Source organism: Salmo trutta, chromosome 10 (assembly GCF_901001165.1).
Source record: "Salmo trutta chromosome 10, fSalTru1.1, whole genome shotgun sequence".
Taxonomy (NCBI): Eukaryota; Metazoa; Chordata; class Actinopteri; order Salmoniformes; family Salmonidae; genus Salmo; species Salmo trutta.
The window spans coordinates 8,540,924-8,565,170 of NC_042966.1; the positions used below are offsets into that span (position 1 = coordinate 8,540,924).

Here is a 24,247-nt window from a genome sequence, read left to right on the forward strand (position 1 = left end):
ACTGCACTCTATAATCTGTAAACTAGCATCTCTGTTTACCCAACGCAAGACCCACTGGTTAATGCTTATTAATAAAACCCTCTTAGGCCTCACTCCCCCCTATCTGAGATACCTACTGCAACCCTCATCCTCCACATACAACACCCATTCTACCAGTCACATTCTGTTAAAGGTCCCCAAAGCACACACATACCTTGGTCGCTCCTCTATTCAATTTGCTGCAGCTAGCAACTCGAACGAGCTTAAAAAAACATTCAAATTGGACAGTTTTATCTCCATCTCTACATTCAAAGACTCAATCATGGACACACTTACTGACACTTGGCTGCTTCGCGTGATGTATTGTTGTCTCTATCTTTTTGCCCTTTGTGTTGATGTCTGAACCTAACAATGTTTGTACCCTGTTTGTGCTGCTACCATGTTGTGCTGCTGCCATGTTGTATTGCTAACGTGTTGTTTTCATGTTGAGTTGCTTCCATGCTGTGCTGTCATGTGTTGCTGCCATGCTGTGTTGTTGTCTTAGATCTCTCTTTATGTAGTGTTGTGGTATCAGGAGACAAAGGGCTGTGAGACAAGGATTTAACTCTGGACACATGAAAGGTGGAATGTATACAGAGGGTACGGGGCAACAGAAGACAAACAGCAGTGGGGCTAATGACCTTGGAGATGGGAAAAGGGCAGATAAACTGGGGGGAGAGTTTGCGAGATTCCTCCCGGAGGGGCAGATCCCAGGTGGATAGCCATACATTCTTCCCGAGTTGATACCGGGGAGCCGGGGTCTGGTGGCAATCCGCTTGTCATCGATACCTGGAGGTGGTCTTGAGGAGGGCCGACCGGGCTCTCCTCCATGTGCGACAACAGCGGTGGACAAACATCTGGGCTGAAGGTATGCCGACCTCTTCTTCTTGCTCAGGGAAGAGCGGGGGCTGATACCCCAGGGAACACTCAAAGGGTGAAAGGCCCGTGGCAGAGCAGGGAAGGGTGTTGCGAGCGTATTCGACCAGCACAAGCTACTGGTTCCAGGTGGTGGGATTGGTGGAGTGTAGGCAGCGCAGAGGAGTTTCTAGGTCATGGTTGGCTCGCTCTGACTGGCCGCTGGACTGGGGGTGGAACCCGGAGAACAAGCTGGCTGACAACCCAATGAGGGTGCAGAACGCCTTCAAGAACCGGGACTAGAACCGTAGGGCCCACCTAACTTGCCTGGAATTGAGGCACTTGGCGGTGCAGAGGTATTCCAGCATTGTCTATGTGCCCTCCTATCTTGACCACATGTTTGAGCTTTTCAACGTATGGCACATTTTTAATCTGACCATGTCTATTGGTTCATTTTCCAGAACGCCATAAGGGCCACAATTGAGAACCATGAAGTCAGCAACAGTCTACCACCCATTCAAGTCATGGTGGCCATTGGAGGAGAGGACCTGTCAATTAAGGTATGGTATATCCTTATTTAAACCTGTTGTGTAAGAGTTGACCCTTACTCATTCTGTGTTTAATGTTAAACCAAGCCGCTAATCCCTGATAAGATTAACACGATTCGGCTTGCTTTGCATTCCATACTCAGAGCCCATAACCTAGTATTGCAGTAACTTGATCTCAGCACTGCTTGTTCTTTTGGAGATCTGACGGTGCACCTGGCAGTGACATAATACAATACAGGGGAAACTGAGGGGCCTTGTTGTCCGGTTACCTTGACGATATGCAGAATAAATGACTTGGCTTGGCCTATCGTCAGGCAGGCCGTTGAATTTGAGCCAATGGCACAAGGGGCACCCACATGTCTTCCTTGCAGCATCTCTGTCATTTTATGACTGACCATTCCTCCAATGCCGGCTACATGTACTCTACGGCCCCCACGCCAGAGATGGGCAAGCACTCGCAGACACCATTAGTGAGTGTCTACACTCTTTGCCAAGTCTATTTCATAGACCAGGGTCGTATTCAGAAGGGTGCAACGTACTGAACATCGCAGATAGAAATGGCAAGAAATAGAGCTGACATGATTCCTTACTCTACATGTCAGAGAGGCATGTCTGTCTCAGTTCTGCACAATATATTTCTATCCAAAACATTGAGCCCAGCCCAGTCTTCCAAGTGTTTTCACTCACCCCCATGTTTATCAGAGTATTGAAGCAGCCATGGTTTAACCCTATTGTGTGTCACATCTCCAGGCTGGCTTTGGTTACTGCCTGCCCATCTCCCGCCTCTACGCTCAATACTTCCAGGAAGACCTGCAGCTCTACTCTATGGAGGGATACAGCACTGACACTGTCATCCACATGAAGGTCAGCTACTGTACATCATTTACATTTGACATTTTGTCATTTAACAGACGCTCTCATCCAGAGCAACTTACAGGAGCATACTAAGACAATGGGACTTATGTAATTCTCATAGAAATCATCTTGCTATGGATTCATTTCTGGAAACTCTGAAATACCCAAACACTCAAATTGTGTCATTTCACAATTGTGTATTTCTCCAGATGATTAAAACACAATGCAATCCAACCCAATCTCCTTCCCTCCACAGGCCTTGTCCACAGACTCTGTGGAGAGGCTCCCGGTGTACAACAAGACGGCTCTGAGGCACTACAAGGTGAGCCAGGAGGCAGACGACTGGCGTGCAGTAGCGGTGCGTGGGTAAAATCACTAATGAAGCAAGAAAAAAAGGCCATATTACAACCTTTGTGTTATTTGCTCTATAACCTCTTAGTTCAAATGCCTTGCGACTGTGATATATAGGCCTGAGGCCTGAGGCTGAGATAATAACAAGACACAGTGGCAGAATAAATTCAACCACACCTTTGTTTCATCACAAAAGTGGAGAGCAACCTCTGTCCGGTGAAGTCCACAAAGCATATTGCATGTAACAAACAGTTACATAACCTAGAGCATGGTTAGGTTAGTTAATGTTTTCGACATTTTCGGACCACTAAACAACTATTGATTTAGAACCACGGAGAGTTACCGCAAGTCACAAAGAAAACAGGAGCCGCCTCCACTATTCCAGCACCATTTCAACTTCAACATTTCAACATCATCAAATCACTCTGTCATTCAGTACACACTTACATGTTTTGCTGTCCTAGGCTACCTGACTAAAAATCTTGCTCGCTAGCATAATTTCCTTTTGTGGGCAACGTTATCTAGTTAACATTAGCCTTCTACATCTAGCTACATATTGAACTCCCATCCTTTCAGGCCAGGGGTGTCACGTCCTGACCAGTAAAGGGGTTATTTGTTATTATAGTTTGGTCAGGACGTGGCAGGGGGTATTTGTTTAGAGTGTTTCGGGGTTTTTGGTCTATGTTCTAGGTTAGTGTTTTTCTATGTTCAGTCTAGTTTTCTACTTATATGTTTAGGGTTTGTTGATTGACCTTCAATTGGAGGCAGCTGTTCCTCGTTGCCTCTGATTGAAGGTCCTATGTATAGGGGTGTTTGTGCTATGGGGGTTTGTGGGTAGTTGTCTCCTGTTTTGTGTCTGTGCACCTGACAGGACTGTTTAGTGGCGTTTGTTGTTTTGTATACGTGTTTCTTTTGTTTTTCCTTCTTTTAATAATAATAAAGAAGATGAGTATACATGTTCCCGCTGCACCTTGGTCTAATCCTTACGACACCCGTGACAAGGTGCACAATGCATGAATTTATGGTTAGATTGGAATCGGCATTAAAATCATTGGTCAAAACGGAGATTTAAGTAAAACCACAAGTCCAAATCCTTATCTCCATCCATGGTTAATTTAGGAAAGGGACGATTTTAGCTAGCTGGCTAGCCACCGGAGTACAACAGCACAACGAGATGCACAACGAGTTTCTGTCGGTGACATATGCTCTCAATGCGATGTGATTGGAGTGAAGCCAAGACCATTCATAGTTGAGCTCACTCAGTTTAGCTCAACGCTGATTGGCTATATTTTATTATTTTTTATTATCAAGGGAGTCCAAATGCTCGCTGGCTTCCCTTGCATTCAATGCTACGGGCAGCAACAATGTCATATTATTTTGGACCAGACAGTATCAGATAGATAGCCTACACATAGAGACAGAAGGGTGCTGTTTCGCTCACTTGGATGCCTTCTCTGGTGAGATTCATTCAGCCTTTTGCGAATTGAAGGAAAATTATGAAACACAGAGAGACGAAAGATAAATGATTTTCTTTTTTTTTCTTGACATCCATGAACACATGCCACTGCTGGCGTGTGCCCAGTAGAGAACCCCTGGACCTGACCAATTACAGGGTAGCCAAATGAGGATGATGGCGATGCCACCCTGGTTTTGACTGAGGCCTGCCAATCTGTATGCTAACCCCCTTCCCCCAGCAGCAAAGGCAGACAGCTGGATGATGATAATGTGTTATCCATCCAGGTTTTGCCGTTAGCACGTATTCTGCTGTCCTAACAATGATGCCTGCTCTTCATGTTTGGCTTTTAGAGTGTAGATTGGGGACATACGGAAGAATGAAGAGTGAAAAGGCGTAATGGCACTTTAAAAAAGGAAAAAAATCTATAATCTTTGTCCACCTCATGAGGGTCTTTATGGGAGTGTCAGATGTTGATAAAATGCACCCAGGGCCCACATCGGAGGGTGTCGGGTGAGGAGGCCTCAAAATCACGCTTCATTTTGGGGGGAGAGATGTGGCAAAGTGGGTCTGAAGACCCAGACATTGTGCCCAGTACATTACTGAGTCGGTGTAGTGTGACAGTGGAAGAGTGGGAATATGTAACACCAGGGTAGCGTTCATTACGGCATAATACATAGAACGTTCAGGTAGAAACATGTGTAGAATAGCCATGCTTTTTCTATTATGTCGACTAGAGAATCATGGCATCTCTATATATTACATTACTATCTGCAATATTCAGAACATGGCGTCCTTCTGAAAGTGACCCAAGTCGAAAAGACAAGGCAATGACCTCTCTACGAGGCTCTTTATGTACTGTTAATGGAGATGAGGTGTAGATGTTTAGGTTGTTAGAAGTCAGATGAACCAATAATTGAATGTCCTGGTGGGCATTAGATCTCCTCTCTGAATCACTGACTGCCAGAAAATGTCACCTCAGCCTTAGGTGCTCAAAGAAAAAATGTCCACAATCATCAGTCGTGATAAGTTTATTTACTGGAAACATGTTAATTATTAACAATGTAGTATTCAATCTATGAGAAGGGTGCTATTTACTAACTAGTGTTATTGAATGCAGTCTATTTCATTGATTCTAAAATAATATTGTTAAGTACTGTTCTACAATGTGTCTTGATGGCTGCATGAGTGTTGGTCCTGATGCCTATATTGAAATCATCACTTCATACTTCAATATGTAGTATTATTGAGTTGAAATAAAAGTGATCGGCAGACAGCCAGGTTGTGGTTGTCCTGAGTTGGTCCAATGCCAAGTATGGGAGAGGTGGCCGCTACAGTGGGCCCAGAATAAACAAGTGGCTGGGAAAAATCATAGGGTTCAGTGACTCTCTCTCACAGCCATGGCTACTTTCAGAGTCCGTACACAGGACTATTAATAGATTCCCTCTGTTAACTTTTATAATGCTGTGTCCTATGTGTAGCATGTACCAACCTGCATTGCTGCCATCTATGTTTAGCATTAACACTGCATTACCATACACATTATCCCCAAAGTGATGCTCATTTGACATAGCAGACACATTTACCAGCATAGGGATTTCTTATTGAGGAAGCCCATTGCCTGTCTTGACCAAATGGAATCAAGGGTGGCATAGTCAAGTGAGGCTTATTTTATAGTTAGTCTCATATTGCTTGTGCCCTCAGCCAGCCTGTCCATATAAGGCAATCAAACCTCTGTTTACATACAGCATTCCAAACTAATGGACCCTCTGCAATTTCAGATACCGCCTGCATGTATGTGTGACATTTCTGTGTGTGGGGGGATTTAGCAGACACTTTTATCTAAAGCAACTTACAGTCATGCGTGTGTACATTTTTTGTATGGGTGGTCCCAGGAATCGAACCCACTGTCCTGGCATTGCAAGCACCAAAGCAGCATGCTCTACCAACTGAGCTACAGAGGACCAGGTCTTTAATAGCATTACGTTCAAACAGTGTTGTTCAACCGTAGAGTCTCAATGTGTGTTATTTCTGTACATTTCTTTTGTATGTTTTTAGCTTTGCCAGTCAAGTCATCTTATCAGTGGCATCATGAAACAAGTAAGCTACCAAATGGGGATGCATATTTGATAGGTAAAGCTGTATTGCCACTATGCCCTCAAACATCATATGCAGCTGCATCCCTCAGTCTAGCAAAGCATAGGAAGTCCCTTTTTTCTCAGGTATTACAGTGCTGAGTGAATTGCTAACATTTCAACATGTAAAAACTGGACATTTTAAATACAGAGGAGAGGAAATGTGAAATAGTACCACTTGTAACACTCGCACTAACGCGATCTATGTTTTAAGTATCAATGTGTTTAACACATGTTTTGCCCACATATGATTGAATGGAAAATGCTGGTAGTGTTTTTAGATTCATACTGCGGCCTATGTTGCTGCTCTTAATTGTGCCGATGCTGGCAAAACATTGTGCCCAGCCCATAGCTTCAGCCAATCATATCTTGCATGTGGTTTTCACATGCGCTGCCTACCCCATTACCTGCTTACCTAAGGAACATCTCTCAAACCTAACCCAAAAAGATTAACCTTTTCCTTCGAATACTCATTGCTGATTTTACCTTTCAGATCGGTGTATCAGGTTTATTTCATTTAATGAACAGCATCATATTTGTGGCTATATATTGATCTATTATATTGATCTTATATTGGTAGTATCTGTTTTGTTCTGATTCAATTTCAATTTAGCCCCATTAGAAGAAGTTTAAACTGTCCTTGTTGATTGTTTGTCTGTTTTCACCAGATGGTTGCCTTAGCTGTGGCTGTGTTTGCTATGTTATCATCCTGAGCAGTGGGCTCAATAAAGAATGCCAGTTCTGTGAGTATCATTTACTCCAAGTGATGTTCAAAAGGATTTCAAATTGCGCTTTGGTATATACAGTTGAAGTCAGAAGTTTACATACACCTTAGCCAAATACATTTAAACTCAGTTTTTCACAATTCCTGACATTTAATCCTAGTAAAAATGCAATATCATAGGTCAGTTAGGATCACCACTTTATTTTAAGAATGTGAAATGTCAAAATAATAGTAACTGTTTAACTTGGGTCAAACGTTTTGGGTAGCCTGCCACAAGATTCCCACAATAAGTTGGGTGAATTTTGGCCCATTCCTCCTGACAGAGCTGGTGTAACTGAGTCAGGTTTGTAGGCCTCCTTGCTCGCACACGCTTTTTCAGTTCTGCCCACAAATATTCTATAGGATTGAGGTCAGGGCTTTGTGATGGCCACTCCAATACCTTGAATTTGTTGTCCTTAAGCCATTTTGCCACAACTTTGGAAGTATGCTTGGGGTCATTGTCCATTTGGAAGACCCATTTGCGACCAAGCTTAACTTCCTGACTGATGTCTTGAGATGTTGCTTCAATATATCCACATAATTGTCCTGTCTCATGATGCCATCTATTTTGTGAAGTGCACCAGTCCCTCCAGCAGCAAAGCACCCCCACAACATGATGCTGCCACCCCCATGCTTCACGGTTGGGATGGTGTTCTTCGGCTTGCAAGCCTCCCCCTTTTTCCTCCAAACAACGATGGTCATTATGGCCAAACAGTTCTATTTTTGTTTCATCAGACCAGAGGACATTTCTCCAAAAAGTAAGATCCATGTGCAGTTGCAAACCGTAGTCTGGATTTTTTATGGCGGTTTTGGAGCAGTGGATTCTTCCTTGCTGAGTGGCCTTTCAGGTTATGTCAATATAGGACTCGTTTTACTGTGGATATAGATACCTTTGTACCTGTTTCCTCCAGCATCTTCACGAGGTCCTTTGCTGTTGTTCTGGGATTGATTTGCACTTTTTGCACCAAAGTACGTTCATCTCTAGGAGACAGAACGCGTCTCCTTCCTGAGTGGTATGACGGCTGCATGGTGTTTATACTTGCGTACTGTTGTTTGTACAGATGGACGTGGTACCTTCAGGCGTTTGGAAATTGCTCCCAAGGATGAACCAGACTTGTGGAGGTCTACATTCTTTTTAGCTGATTTCTTTAGATTTCCCCATGATGTCAAGCAAAGAGGCACTGAGTTTGAAGGTAGGCCTTGAAATACATCCACAGGTACACCTCCAATTGACTCAAATGATGTCAATTAGCCTATCAGAAGCTTCTAAAGCCATGACATCATTTTCTGGAATTTTCCAAGTTGTTTAAAGGCACAGCCAACTTAGTGTATGTAAACTTCTGACCCACTGGAATTGTGATGAAGTGAATTATAAGTGAAATAAGCAGTCTGTAAACAATTGCTGGAAAAACTATTTGTGTCATGCACAAACTAGATGTCCTAACCGACTTGCCAAAACTATAGTTTGTTAACAAGAAATTTGTGGAGTTTTAATGACTCCAGCCTAAGTGTATGTAAACTTTCGACTTCAACTGTAGAACTGTTATACATTGTGTATTAGATACTTCCTTATTTTTTCTAATGTTAACTTTGGATGGAAGTTCCAAACACTCCTATGTATATTTATAATGAGACTGGCACCCTGCTATAAAACTTACAGAGGTTTGCTGAATGAACAACACAAAGAAATTCTCTTAATCTTCCAGGTTGAGTTTAAGATTTTGAAGTTTGAGGATCAACCTTTGGCGATGCAATTTGCTGCTGTCTACAAGGTAATGCAATTTTTTTTGGGGGGGGGAAATATAAATAACATGTTAAAACATTTTTTTAATCTAATGTAAGAATCAATCTTCGCTAGCCCCATACAATAATGCAATGTAACAAGATTCATTAGTTATTCATTGGTTATTTAAAGTGGAACTGACAGCGTTTTAACTACTTTGCAGATATGGAACAAACAGACAATCATATTAGTCAAAAATATCAAATTCCCAGTTTATGCTACAAAACAAACTTTTTAAGAGGTTTTAAAAATAGGTTATATTTGACATTATAAACTGGGTGATTAGAGCCCTGAATGCAGATTGGCTGACAGCTGTGGTATATCAGGGGTATGACAAAACATGTATTTTTACTGCTCTCATTACATTGATAAACAGTCTATAATAGCAATAAGACACCTTGGGGGTTTGTGGTTTATGGCCACCATATAAACTTACATCAGTAAAGAAATACAATTTCTATGCTAAATAACATGTATTTATTAACTGAAGGGAAGATTATATAATTACTGTCACACCCTGATCTGTTTCACCTGTCTTTGTGCTTGTCTCCACCCCTCCTCCAGGTGTCGCCCATCTTCCCCATTTATACCTGTGTTCTCTGTTTGTCTGTTGCCAGTTAGTTTTGTTTCGTTAAACCTACCAGCGTTTGTTCCCCTGCTCCTGTCTGTTCTTGCGCCTGTTTTCTAGTCCTTCCAGGTTTTGACCGTTCTGCCTGCACTGACCCTGAGCCTGCCTGCCGTTCTAAACCTTGCCCCACCTCACTGGATTATTGACCCCTGCCTGCCCTGACACTGAGACTGCCGTTCTGGACCTTTTGCACCCTCTCAGGATTACTGACCTCTGCCTGCCTGCCTGCCTTTGACCTGTCGTTTGCCTGCCCCTGTACTAGAAATACATTTTGTTTCTTTGACACTGTCTGCATCTAGGTCATACCTGATAATTAGAAAATGAACACAAACAAACAATAAATCATTTTCCTCAAACTCCCACGTCTGTCCGGTGCACACTAGCACCAGTCTGAGGTCCTTCTACACCTGCTCTACACCTGCACCTCCAGAGGAGTCAGGTCTGGTTGCTGCCCAGTGAAGGTATTCAGCCATGTTGGTTCCGACCTGTCTATTACAGAATACGCATATAGGATGCTTGTGCGAACATTTTTTCTCCCAAGTCGGTACATTGGTGGTGGGAGCAGCATCGGAATGCCACCTTTTTTTTAATATCTGGCGGAGAAAGTCATAAGGTTTAGTAGAAAGTCAAAATGGATAAACTTCAACTGTATCTACAATACAAAATGTTTGATACCACCATACAACAATATCACAATGCCTGTGTATGTATGTGTCAGTATCTTTGTATGTGTCTCTTCACAGTCCCCGTTGTTCCATAAGGTGTATTTTACCTGTTTTTTATCTGATTCTACTGCTTGCATCAGTTACCTGATGTGGAATAGAGTTCCATGTAGTCATGGCTCTATGTAGTACTGTGTGCCTCCAATAGTCTGTTCTGGACTTGGGGACTGTGAAGAGACCTCTGGTGGCATGTCTTGTGGGGTATACATGTCAACATCTCTTACAAAAACAAGTAGTGATGAAGTCAATCTCTCTTCCACTTTGAGCCATGAGAGACTGACATGCATGTCATTAATGTTAACTCTCCTCTTTGTGGCACCTGACCACACGACTGAACAGTAGTCCAGGTGCAACAAAACTAGGCACTGTATGACTTGCCTTGTTGATAATGTTGTTAAGATGGCAGAGCAGCGCTTTATTATGGAAAGACTTCTCCCCATCTTAGCTACTGTTGTATCAATATGTTTTGACCATGACAGTTTACAATCCAGGTTAACTCCAAGCAGTTTAGTCACCTCAACTTGCTCAATTTATACATTATTCATTACGAGATGCAGTTGAGGTTTAGGGTTTAGTGAATGATTTGTCCCAAATACAATGATTTTAGTTTTGGAAATATTTCGGACTAATTGATTCCTTGCTACCCATTCCAAAACTAACTGCAGCTCTTTGTTAAGTGTTGCTGTCATTTCAGTTGCTGTAGTAGCTGACGTGTATAGTATTGAGTCATGGCTTTACTCAAAGCCAGTGGCATGTCATTAGTAAAGATTGAAAAAAGTAAGGGGCCTAAACAGCTACCCTGGGGAATTCCTGATTCTACCTGGATTTTGTTTGAAAGGCTTCCATTAAATAACACCCTCTGTGTTCTGTTATACAAGTGACTCTTTATCCACATTATAGCAGGGGGTGTAAAGCCATAACACATTTGTTTTTCCAGAAGCAGACTTTGATTGATAATGTCAAAAGCTGCATTGAAGTCTAACAAGACAGCCCCCAGAATCATTGTATCATCAATTTCTCTCAGCCAATGATCAGTAATTTGTGTAAGTGCTGTGCTTGTTGAGTGTCCGTCCCTATAAGCAGGATGAAAGTCTGTTGTCAATTTGTTTACTGTGAAATAGCATTGTATCTGGTCAAACATCATTTTTTCCAGACGTTTACTAAGGGTTGGTAACAGGCTGATTGGTCGGATATTTGAGCCAGTAAAGGGGGCATTACTATTCTTGGGTAGCAGAATTACTTTAGCTTCCCTCCAGGCCTGAGGGCACACACTTTCTAGTAGGCTTAAATTGAATATGTGACAAATAGGAGTGGCAATATTGTCCGCTATTATCCTCAGTAATTTTCCATCCAGATTGTCAGACCCAACTAAATTGAGATGGTTTGGGATGATTCTGACCGCAGAGTGAAAGAAAAGTAGCCAACAAGTGCTCAGCATATGTGGGAACGCCTTCAAGACTGTTGGGAAAGCATTCCAGGTGAAGCTGGTTGAGAGAATGCCAAGAGTGTGCAAAGCTGTCGTCAAGGTAAAGGGTGTCTATTTGAAGAATCTCAAATATAAAATATATTTTTTTTGTTACTACATGATTCCATATGTGTTATTTCATAGTTTTGATATCTTCCCTATTATTCTACAATGTAGAAAATAGTGAAAATAAAGAAAAAGCCTTGAATGAGTAGGTGTTCTAAAACTTTTGAACGGTAGTGAACTTGGATGTGTAGTGTCAGCGTTTGTTGCTGGCATGTCACACCTAAGTTTGTTTTTCCTGCCAATGAAAAGGTAATTAAAGTAGTTGGGAATATCAGTCGCTTTTGTGATGAATGAGCCATCGGATTCAATGAATGATGGAGCAGAGTTAGCCTTTTTTCCCCAAATGTCATTTAAGGTGCTCCTAAGCTTTTTACTATCATTCTTTGTATCATTGATTTTTGTTTCATAGTATAGTTTATTTTTATTTAGTTTAGTAACATTATTTCTTAATTTGAAGTTTGTTTGCCAATCAGTTGGGCTGCCAGATTTATTTGCCATATCTTTTCCCTCATCCCTCTCAAACATACAATATTTCAATTCCTCATCAGTCCAAGGGGATTTACAGTCATTTTCTTAATGGGTGCATTCTTATTATTAACTGGAATAAGCAATTTCATAAATGTGTCAAGTGCAGCGTCTGGTTGCTCCTCATTACACACCACAGACCAGCAAATATTCTTAACATCATCAACATATGAATCACTACAAAACTTATTGTATGACCTCTTAGACACTATATTAGGCCCAGCGGTTGGAATTTTGGTTTTCCTAGATATGGCTACTATATTGTGATCACTACATCCTATGGATTTGGATACTGCTTTACATTTTTCCAGCATTAGTAAAGATGTGATCAATACATGTTGATGATTTCATTCCTGTGCTGTTTGTAAATACCCTGGTGGGTTGCCTGACAACCTGAACCAAGTTGCAGACACTGGTTAAAGTTTGACGTTTTTTTTTCTTGATTGGGCAGCTTGATGAGAGCCAGTCAATATTTAAATCACCCAGAAAATATACTTCTCGGTTGATATCACGTACATTATCAAGCATTTCACACATGTTATCCAGAAACTGACTGTTAGCACTTGGTGGTCTACAGCAGCTACCCACAAGAATGGCCTTAAGGTGAGGCAGATTAACCTGTAGCCATATTACTTCTACAGTATTTAACATGAGACCGTCTCTAAGCTTTACAGGAATGTGGTTCTGGCCACAACACCGCCACCGTTGGCATTTCTGTCTTTTCAGTAGATGATATAACCATGTATTGCCACCACTGTATCATCAAAGGTATTATCTAAGTGAGTTTCAGAGATAGTCAGAATATGAATGTCATCTGTTACAAGCAAGTTATTGATTTCATGGACCTTGTTTCTCAGGCTGCATATGTTAATATGGACAATTCTTTTGCACTTTTCTGGGTTGCTTGATTGTTTTTAATGCTTATCAGAAGTAGACTTGCTCATGTTATTTATATTGTAGCTGATAGTGCAGGGTGAGCTGCACAAAGTGGTGTTCCTACTAGGGCACACCGCCTCAGTGCTAACAGTATAACTGTAGTTCATAGGCTCATGATTACTGCATACAATTGCTATAGGATCAACAGAGGTATTCAGGGCAATTAGGGGGACATAATTTAAGTTACTTACATTGTCAGCCAACACCTCTAGGATAATGTACATTTCATGTAGCATTATGATGACTCATAACAATGGTTGGGATTAACTGAGCTGGTCTTGCGTCATTGATATATCATTGTTTCAACACAGCCTTGAAATGCGTGGACAGAGTCGAGGAGCCAAGATGATTTGGATGGACTCCGTCATTCCTGTAGAGTATCTTCTGTTTCCAGAAGGTGTCAAAGTTATCTATAAAAGTTATTCCAGCAGAGCTACGGTAATCTTTTAGCCAGATGTGTAATGCCAGCAGTCTGCGGAATCTTTCACACCCGCGGCCCAACGATGGTACTGGACCTGAAATGATTGGCAATGTTTTGGAGTCTTTAAATACTAAAATCAGTGTCTTTAAAATACATTTTCAGATGTTCCGAGCTAGCCCTCCTGATGTCGTTTGACCCCACATGGACTACAACAGCATCAGCTCCCGGCATCTGCCGTAGAACAGTCGAAAGCAGCCTTGTGATGTCCTGTACTCGTGCTCCTGGGTAGCACAGGGTTTTTGCACTGGGAACCGAGATGTTTCTCACCATAGAGCTGCCGATGATGACAGCTGGTGATGTTGAATGGGCCGGTCTCTCAGGCAACCTCACGGTCTGATGAGGGTGGGAGCTCTGAGGATCTGAACCCGAGGTAGAAGCCACCGGAGAGGGAGACAGAACAGAGGACTAAGATGCCTCCGGATCCGATCTCGAATGGAAAGCCCCATTTGAGACTGCTGTGTTTCCCTCTGTACGTATTATAACAACCTGTGTGTTACTGTCAAACCTTTTAGTTTCAGGAGATCCAGGGCAAGAAGTATAGGCAAGAAATATATGACTTTTAAAAGGTGACTACTTTTTGTAGATTAAATGTTTGTAAATAGTAGTAGTCTGCAGTCTTTTAGTAAAATGGCTACCATGGCCCACAGTAGCCAAATCTGTGGGGGCTCCATATCTAAATCTTTTGAGGGTACATACATTTACTTTTGTGCCAAATTTGGTGTGTTCATCTCAAAATAGGACATCTGCACTATAAATTGTATTACTGTCTATGGCCATTTCATAAGATGACTGCCACGCCCCCAAAGAGCCACATTTTTTACATTAATATTTTATTAATTTAGAGGACGCTCTTATCCAGAGAAACTTACAGTGGTGATTGTATACATCTTCATATATGTTTTCATACTGGTCCTCCGTGGGAATCAAACCCACAACCCTGGCATTGCAAGTGCCATGCTCTACCAACTGAGCCACACAAACCTGGGGTGGCTCCATATCTACATCTTCTCAGGGTCCATAAACATACCTCTGTTCCAAATGTATTAGGGACCTTAACCCTAATTGCTCTTCTAAGTTACTTTAGTGTCTGCTAAATAGACTAAACTGTAAACATTTTACATGAATCTATCGCCGTGCCAAATTCTGTGCGAATTTATCACAAAATGCACAATTGTTCCAGATATTTCTGTCAGCTTGATGAAAAGATTTGGGGCTATGCACAGACCTTTTTGGGGGCATTTTATTTGTATTCATTTATTTAACCTTTATTTAACTAGGCAAGTCAGTTAAGAACAAATTCTTATTTACAATGACGGCCTACCAAAAGGCAAAAAGCCTCCTGCTGGGACGGGGGCCTGGGATAAAAAAAAACAAAAAAACAATATAAATAGAAGACAAAACATAGGGCACCCCCGAAAATTTTACCAAAACTGTGGTCACATTGTTGCGAAATAATTCAAAAAAAGGGGAAAGCGGCACAATCTTAGAATCTGATGAGTAAAGTATAGCAAAAGTATTTTGAAACGGAATAAGTACTGCACTTATTTAACAATAACCAACACAGTTCCAGTCAAGATAGAACATTGTAAGAAATACTGTAGGCTTCCATTACTATATCCAACCCAACTCCGAATGTTGCCTGTCATTACAACTATAAATGGTGATGCATTTTCAAAACACAAGATAAGGCTACAGAATAAACAATGTTTTACAGCTGCATTTGGAGCTGAATGTCATGTTAGCAGCCAATATCAACTAGGAATACAGTATATTATGTCACTTCTCAGGAGTCCAGAGCAAGCAAAATCATATGGGCTACTTGTAGTGGAATATTCCTCCTATAGTTGGGAGATGACTTAGAGTATTTGGGGGGGGGGGGGGGGGTAAATTTAGCCACACTGATACTCTTAGTCATCTCCCAACTATTCCCCTATCTCCACCCCCTCTCTCTGATTAGCTGGCTGATTATATTTTTTGTGGAAAAAATTATATCAGACAAACAGACTAATTTATACTAGCTGCATGGCTAGCTGGCTAAGATCAAGATCAGGCTAGATAGATTTATTATTATTATCATTACTATTATATAGTACACATTTCTCTCTAACTTTTGACATGCAAAAGTTATGGAATATTATTTATCTGAAGACATCAAATGTTTTGTGAGGAAAACTTTTTGTAAAATACATACATGTATCAGATGATGATGAAATTGTTGACTGTAAGATGTGTTGTCCACTGTAAATATATTCCTGACTGGAAAAATGTACTAGGATCAAAGGTTCCTATCAAATTCCATGACAAATGAATATGTGTCATTTTTTACCCGGCATAATGCAAACTTGGGGTAGTAATGCAAAAACTCCTTTTACTCAATTATTTAAAAAGGAGAACTAACAACTAATAACAACAAGGTAACTAATGTAAAACATACTGTGCCCTTAAAACCTATATAGGTTCATTAAGAACTTTTGTGAAAGAGTACAGTTTGAAAGATATGGCAAATGAAAATCAAACCAGGATGGACATCAGAAATAGATGAGAGAGGTTGAGGGTAGAGGAAGGACAGGAGTAAAAACAAACAAAATAGAACTATTTTAAAATAGACTGTGTCCATAAAAGGCATATAGTATGTATAAGCTGGAAATACAGGCCTAAGTGTGGTTGTTCACTAGTTTGCTCCAATTGGTAGGGGTGTAGTGTAATAAAGGAAAAAATATATTTTAAAAAATATATGTATTTATATGTATGTACAGTTAAAGTCGGAAGTTTACATACACCTTAGCCAAATACATTTAAACTCCGTTTTTCACAATTCCAGACATTTAATCCAAGTAAGAATTCCCTGTCTTAGGTCACTTAGGATCACCCATTTATTTTTAGAATGTGAAATGTCAAAATAATAGTGGAGTGAATGATTTCTTTCAGCTTTTATTTCTTTCATCACATTCCCAGTGCGTCAGAAGTTTACATACACTCAATTAGTATTTGGTAGCATTGCCTTTAACTTGGGTCAAACATTTTGGATAGCCTTCCATAAGCTTCCCACAATAAGTTGGGTGAATTTTGGCCCATTCCTCCTGACAGAGCTGGTGTAACTGAGTCAGGTTTGTAGGCCTCCTTGCTCGCACACGTTTTTTCAGTTCTGCCCACACATTTTCTATAGGATTGAGATCAGGGCTTTGTGATGGCCACTCCAATACCTTGACATTGTTGTCCTTAAGCCATTTTGCCACAACTTTGGAAGTATGCTTGGGGTCATTGTCCATTTGGAAGACCCATTTGCGACCAAGTTTTAACTTCCTGACTGATGTCTTGAGATGTTGCTTCAATATATCCACATAATTTTCCTGTCTCATGATGCCATCTATTTTGTGAAGTGCACCAGTCCCTCCTGCAGCAAAGCACCCCCACAATATGATTCTGCCACCCCCGTGCTTCACGGTTGAATTGGTGTTCTTTGGCTTGCAAGCCTCCCCCTTTTTCCTCCAAACACAACGATGGTCATTATGGACAAACAGTTCTATTTTTGTTTCATCAGACCTGAGGACATTTCTCCAAAAAGTACGATCTTTCCCCATGTGCATTTGCAAACCGTAGTCTGGCTTTTTTATGGCAGTTTTGGAGCAGTGGCTTCTTCCTTGCTGAGCGGCCTTTCAGATTATGTCGATATAGGACTCGTTTTACTGTGGATATAGATACGTTTGTACCTGTTTCCTCCAGCATCTTCACAAGGTCCTTTGCTGTTGTTCTGGATTGATTTGCACTTTTCGCACCAAAGTACGTTCATCTCTAGGAGACAGAACGCGTCTCCATCCTGAGCGGTATGATGGCTGCGTGGTCCCATGGTGTTTATACTTGCGTACTATTGTTTGTACAGATGAACGTGGTACCTTCAGGCATTTGGAAATTGCTCCCAAGAATGAAGCAGACTTGTGGAGGTCTACAATTCTTTTTCTGAGGTCTTGGCTGATTTCTTTAGATTTTCCCATGATGTCAAGCAAAGAGGCACTGAGTTTGAAGGTAGGCCTTGAAATACATCCACAGATACACCTCCAATTGACTCAAATTATGTCAATTAGCCTATCAGAAGCTTCTAAAGCCATGATGTCATTTTCTGGAATTTTCCAAGCTGTTTAAAGGCACAGTCAACTTAGTGTTTGTAAACTTCTGACCCACTGGAATTGTGATACAGGGAGTTATAAGTGAAATAATCTCTCTGTAAACAATTGTTGGAAAAACTACTTGTGTCATGCACAAAGTGCAATGTATGTATGTGTGTAAGTATGTATGTATGTATGTATGTATGTATGTATGTATGTATGTATGTATGTATGTATGTATGTATGTATGTATGTATGTATGTATGTATCTATGTATCTATGTATCTATGTATGTAAGTATGTATGTATGTGTATATATCTGCAATATTAAAGCTGATCTACCCCCTAAAAAAAATTTAAAAAAGGAGAAATGAAAACGGTGATTAATGAACATTAAAAACAAGATAAATACTTAATTAATTACATGTATTTTATTGTTGTAGCAAAAAGAAAGGTCAGTTTGACGAGTGCAATGTAGTGAATTCCATAGGAAATACATACGGGTCATATTTGACCCACATAAAGTATGAAAACTTGGGGGAGTGATGCAAAAACTATTTTTACTTCAAAAATAACAAATTACAAAACTAAACTATGATGTCAAAGACACATTATTTAAGGAATTCCTGGAATATTAGATGCTGAAATTTCAAAGGATTTGTTTTCTGGCCAAACAGATGGAAAAGGGGTCTTAAACATCTACCAGAAAAAGTCTTAAAAGGTATTAGAAATACATCAAAACACAATAATATTGAAGTAAAGTCCCCTGCAAACTACACTGAACAAAAATATAAATGCAACATGTTTCATGAGCTGAAATAAAAGATCCCAGAAATGTTCCAGTTGCATAAAAAGCTTATTTCTCTAAAATGTTCTGCACAAATTTGGGCCATGTGAAATCCCATAGATTAGGGCCTAATGAATTTATTTCAATTCAATGATTTCCTCCTATAAATTGTAACTCAATAAAATCTTTGAAATTGTTGCATGTTGTGTTTATATTTTTGTCCAGTATAATATCAACACATATTTAGTTTTGAAGAAATTATTTGCCCTCAAAGTGTAAGAAACATTGCCTTGTGCCTTGTAATCCCATTACAAAACCCCACATCTTTAAGATATTTTCTAATTTCTCTCCCTCATGAGGAAGGAGGATACTGAAAGTTCACAGTAGTAACAAGTAGAGGTAGACCTACCAATTTGTTATAGTATTTTTACTGATATCAAGTTTGTTTATAAATAACTATGTGATTAAAGCTCTTAATTCTGTAACCAAATCGGTAAAGGAATTACTATAATTTAATTAGCTACAATGGGAAATCGTAGTAGTCATAAACCACAGTTGGGTCAGCTGCTACTGTCCTCCAACTGGCATACTGTTATATTCAGCTCATAACTGTTTTTTTTCCTTATTTTGTCATCTGGTGGTCAAAGTGAGACTGTGAAAACAGTCTGGACTCTCTCTCTCTCTCTCTCTCTCTCTCTCTCTCTCTCTCTCTCTCTCTCTCTCTCTCTCTCTCTCTCTCTCTCTCTCTCTCTCTCTCTCTCTCTCTCTCTCTCTCTCCTCTCTCTCTCTCTCTCTCTCTCTCTCTCTCTCTCTCTCTCTCTCTCTCTCTCTCTCTCTCTCTCTCTCTCTCTCTCTCTCTCTCTCTCTCTCTCTCTCTCTCTCTCTCTCTCTCTCTCTCTCTCTCTCTCTCTCTCTCTCTCTCTCTCTCTCTCTCTCTCTCTCTCTCCACTTCATGTCACCTCTCCTGGCTATTACTGACACCTACCACCATGATACCTACCCTTTCCATTTACTGTAACAAGAATCCTCACCCACTGAGCACCGACCGGCACCGGACATCCATGGATGTTAAAAAGTACTTGAAATTTGGCCAGTCCTCCCTGGCCGACCCATTTATAGACGTCTATGTTTCATAAGTTTGGACAGAAAAGTACAGTATAGCACAGTACTGCACAGAACAGTACAGTAAAGAAAAGTACAGTACAGTAGAGCACACCACAGTAGAGTATTATGTACCGTATTATACTGTACTGAACATATCTACTTTACTGTACCCTACTGTACTGTAAGGAACTCTACTCTGTGCTGTGCTGTGCTGTACTGTACTGTACTGTGATGTCCAAACTTGTGAAACATAGACGTCTATGATTATTTCAAATTTGGTCTGGTCCGGAACAACCAAATGTGGTCTTGTTTGGGAGCAGAGATCAATACAATAATAGCCAGTGTGTAGAATAATAACCAAATATGTAAAATAAGGATATTGCATATTTCTACCTTTGTGTACTTATTCAGGATACATCACCATAAAGAGAATAATATTCATAGCCATAGTTATGCATTTTTGTATAGTACAGATCAGGGACCCATGATGTAATTCTGTTCCCGTAATTCTGGTACCCGATGTAAATCCACTTCGACTACTCTAGTACAATATCCAAACAATATGTGTCATGTCAAAGCTGACACCCCATTCTTTCTGCAGACATCTTTTAATCTTAATTCAAAGCTGTGGTTGTACAAAAAAAACTGAGGGAGATTTCACCCAAATTCTGTTACCAAACTTTGCATTTGCACAGTTATTCCAGTAAATGTGTTTTTGTGAAGATTTCTGTGTGAAGTAGTCCTTGTGCATAGAGTTGGTTTGTTAAACTTCGAAATCAAGGTTTTTTTTTTTTGGCAAACATTTTAAAGTGAACAATCTGATTCAAAGCGTAATTCCTTCCAGTGAAACTGCCGAGAGGCAAAAGGCATCAGCGAAAATACTTCCCGCCTGTGACGTTCAGAGTAAAATGATGTGTTAGTTGATACTGTATGTCAGTGAGACAGGCCTTCTGCATTTGAATATGATTACAGTACAGTAGTAAGATATTATAAATGAATACCTCTCTGAAACACAAGATGGCATACTAGCGTATACAGTTGCCATTAGTAGGCAGATTGCAGCAGCATCGGTGAAGTGATAAACCAGATTGTACAGCAGCGTCAGCTGTCTCTCATAAACCTAATCTATTCAGTTTATTTTGGAAGTGTTCAGTAGGCCTAAAGTGTTTTTGTCATATGTTCATCCTCATCATATATATGATATGGTCAGTTTGTGGTCCAAATTCTGTGACAGGGAGTTGAGTTAGTTTAACAATTTCTAACCTGTTATATCTTTATTAGGCTATGTCTTTTTACATCTTATTCTTTTTTTGACACACACAAACTACCCAATGTCACACATGGTAGGCCTGCATGTAAGATGCATTGTAGGCTATGAATGTTTCCTTATATGGTATAATTACAGGGCATCATTTGAGGCCCTGACCATACCCGAACTCGTCAAAATGACTCGCCATCCCCGAGTAATGTATTAAACTGTTCATTATTGGTCTTGGGGGATCTGTGTGATATTTTCAAACTTACACACGCGACAAGTTCAGAAGGAGGAGCGTCAGGAGGAGGGTAGGATTATATTCGTATGTATAAAGTCGAGACGAGAAATTCAAGGAAAGGGCTCTAATGGATAGGCGTTAGTGTAACCATACTTTTTCGCCGAAAGCAACAAGTCTGTCTGGATGTGAATGCATATTCTGGAATAACCATTACTTTTTCAAACCGGGTAGAGTATTGAGATCAAATAATTAGATATACGTTTTGCTGTTGGTTTAGTTTGGCTGTTTTGTGTCGTTTCCTAGCATGCTTATTTGTTCAGCTTACTCAAAATGAGTAAAAAAAATAACAATGTATGAACGCGTACTGCTTTTTTAAATGAACGAAGACAATGCTCGTCGATCATTCAGCGCTTGAATCGGTGGACTGACTAGCTCACCATCGTTTACCTGGTGTCGCGGAGGAGCACTCCGCTTCAAAACAGTGAAGTTGTCTTTTACAACAACAACAAATATTTTTCCCTGACCCGAATTTTTTGGGGACCAAAATACAACATGGCAGAACACGAGAGTCTGGAGTTTGGAAAGGCTGACTTTGTTCTTCTGGACAGCGTTTCTTTGGAGGAATTCATGGCTAACCTAAAGCTCAGGTAGGCAGTGGCGTCAATGAGACTATATATATATATATATAGGCGCAGCCTAGCCTACTGTAGTCTACTGTAAGGACCAGCGTGGTTCATTAAAAATCATGTTACCTTGTATGAAGTATGCTTTTGATAGCATTAAGCCTAAATAATTATACTTGTTATATTTTTATTATATTGGACCCTTGAGTTTAGGACTGAGACTGACTAATGTATGAGTGGTTTCCAAGCACCGGAGGTGCTTGAGTGCTTGCTGCTCATTTTGACAGGTCAGAGTTACAATGTTATTTAGAGATACATTATTACAAAGAACTGTTTCACTTGCAGTGCAACATTCTTACACCACACCTTACAAGAAAATGGTATGCGTTGTTTAGGTTTAGCTTGCTTTGTCAGACTGCCGGTACCACAGCCCTTAAGCTACTATTGAATGACTGTGTAATTGGAATGGAATTCGAATTCCATTATGGAGTGCACATCTAGCAGAGCAACTTTTCTTTGTCATAGATGTCCCAGTTATTCATTGTCATTTCACTGATGGAACAGGGAACAGCAGTTTTATTTCTTGGCCTTTACTACAGGAATGTCGTATCATGTGAGAACTATTCCTCATGTTTTGTTTGCATACATTATTATTTTGGCCATTCATCCACTGCAGGTCAGACAGCACAATGGGCATTGTTTTCCTATTGGAACCTGTTCTGACAGGACACTGAGATGCATTCCTCTGAGATGTTGTCTTTGTCAGACTGGTAATTCTATGAGCCATGCTGTGTGTGAGTGGGGCTCCACCCAGAGAATCACAGTGCTCCCATTGAAAAAGCATCATCTGAACAAACAGATCGCCCTAGGCTATTTTGCATCATGAGTGGTTTCAGTGGGTTGATGCCAAGTATGGTATGTAGTTTGGGAAGGTGAATGTGAGAGAGATTTGAAGTCACTCACTGCCCTGGCCCTCTGTGCTTGTCCTCTGCTGCAGCTGCATGCAACTTTGCATGTGGTTTCTGACACCCCCATCTAATGTCAGGGTGGGGACGTGTGGATGGGAGGCTTTTTTTATGTAAATGTAGGCCTATTCCTGTTTGACTTTAATATGGACATTTGATTCTAGTAGAATTCTCCCAAATGCTTTTCTGACAATACAGTGAAATGAGTCTGAACAATTGCAGGGTCGTTCCACCTCCAAAAACACAAGAAAGAGGATTTCGACACCCACCATCTCAGATTGTTCTGAAATCGTTTTTGTTGTTAGAAACAGGTAAAATTAGCATTACTTCAACATTATTTTGTTGAAATGTAATTTGAGCTCTAAGAAACTAATTGCACCCAAATTGGCTATTTTCATTTATGGGATTCATATAATATTCAATAAATATAGTAACAAACATTTGATTTGGACCACACTTTTTTTTCTAACAATGACTTAGACATAAGGAATCCAAAGAAATGGTCGAAGTCGAACCACAACAAAGTCCCACACCAATCCCACCCCAACAAAAAGTATATGGTGTCAGTTTGTCTGTGTCTGACAAGTAGTATGGAGCTGAGGCTCGGAGTATTGTTTCTTCATCCAATATAACTTATTCTTTTGTGACTTATTTTTCCCCTGTTCAGAGAAATTAGTCATTGAAGTTGTTAGGTATATGTCCCATCCAGATATTGCCAATTTTCTTTGTCCCCCCCCCCCCCCCCACGTCAATGTAAAGGAATAAACAGTCTATGGACAACTCAATGATGTTACTAATAGATTATTATTTTTTTTTGGGGGGGGGGGGGGGTTCTCGTCAGACACAGAACTGATGCTATATCCATGTGCAGCGTTTTACCATTTCTTTGAATTCCTCATATCTTACTCATTGTTAGAAAAAAGTTTCTGGCAAATCGGTTGTTAGGTTGTATAATGAATGAATATTATATGTATGAGTCATATAAATTAAAATGGGCAATTTGGGTGCAATCAGTTAGCTTCATTTCTCAGAGATCAAATTATATTTCAGCGAAATAATGTTGCTAACAACAACAAAAAAACAATAAAAAAAAATCTGAGATGGTGGGTGACATGGCTTGCTGAAATTACCCTGTAGTCTGTTTTCCTGAGCACCTCTTGCCTACATCTGAGAGGAAGAGGCGAAGCGAGAGGTTTCTATATTTTTTATTTTTGTATGCATGTCAATGAGAGCGTGTTGCATTTGGTCAACACTAATGTTGCTACATGAGGCTTATCTGATCAAATAGAAGTTTCGTAATGGTTAGGTTGTTACGAATGCTCTGATATAAGTGGACACACGTGGCATTTTGTCAACTTAAAAAACCCAGACTTTATATCAGTGTTTTGCCTGTTGTCATAGAGATAGATAGAGGACTCATGGATACAACCCTTTTTAGCATGGACATTGCCATTGAGGGCTTCCACCATGGGTGGGGATTCCTATGATTTGGGAGCAGTCAGCCAATGAATATTAAAATGTACTGCTTTATAATTCTCAATGGTGCTGTCACAGACACAAAGATGAGTCCTCTATCTATCTCTATGGC

General features: G+C 40.4%; 2 protein-coding genes across 3 annotated transcripts in view; both read left to right on the forward strand.

Moving 5' to 3' along the window:
- The first annotated feature begins 948 nt into the window (after positions 1 to 948).
- Positions 949 to 8,773, forward strand: LOC115201047 (pyruvate dehydrogenase (acetyl-transferring) kinase isozyme 2, mitochondrial-like). 2 transcript variants are annotated; one of them, XR_003879674.1, is made up of 6 exons: positions 949 to 1,229; positions 1,335 to 1,433; positions 2,172 to 2,285; positions 2,533 to 2,642; positions 6,884 to 6,958; positions 8,685 to 8,773. XR_003879674.1 is itself a non-coding variant. In XM_029764274.1 (6 exons), exons 2-5 carry the CDS (start codon positions 1,398 to 1,400, stop codon positions 6,926 to 6,928), a joined length of 261 nt encoding a protein of 86 aa, XP_029620134.1. In that variant the 5' UTR covers positions 949 to 1,229; positions 1,335 to 1,397; the 3' UTR covers positions 6,929 to 6,958; positions 8,685 to 8,773. The 2 variants fall into 2 exon arrangements, 1 of the variants encoding a protein (XP_029620134.1); XM_029764274.1 differs by having other exon boundaries at positions 2,533 to 2,598.
- Positions 8,774 to 20,932: 12,159 nt separating this feature from the next.
- Positions 20,933 to 24,247, forward strand: part of LOC115201048 (unconventional myosin-Id) — a 138,669-nt gene continuing 135,354 nt past the window's right edge. Inside the window, exon 1 of the mRNA XM_029764275.1 lies at positions 20,933 to 21,718. Within this exon, the coding sequence (XP_029620135.1) occupies positions 21,624 to 21,718 (95 nt within the window). The 5' untranslated portion in view covers positions 20,933 to 21,623. The remainder of the gene's footprint in view (positions 21,719 to 24,247) is intronic.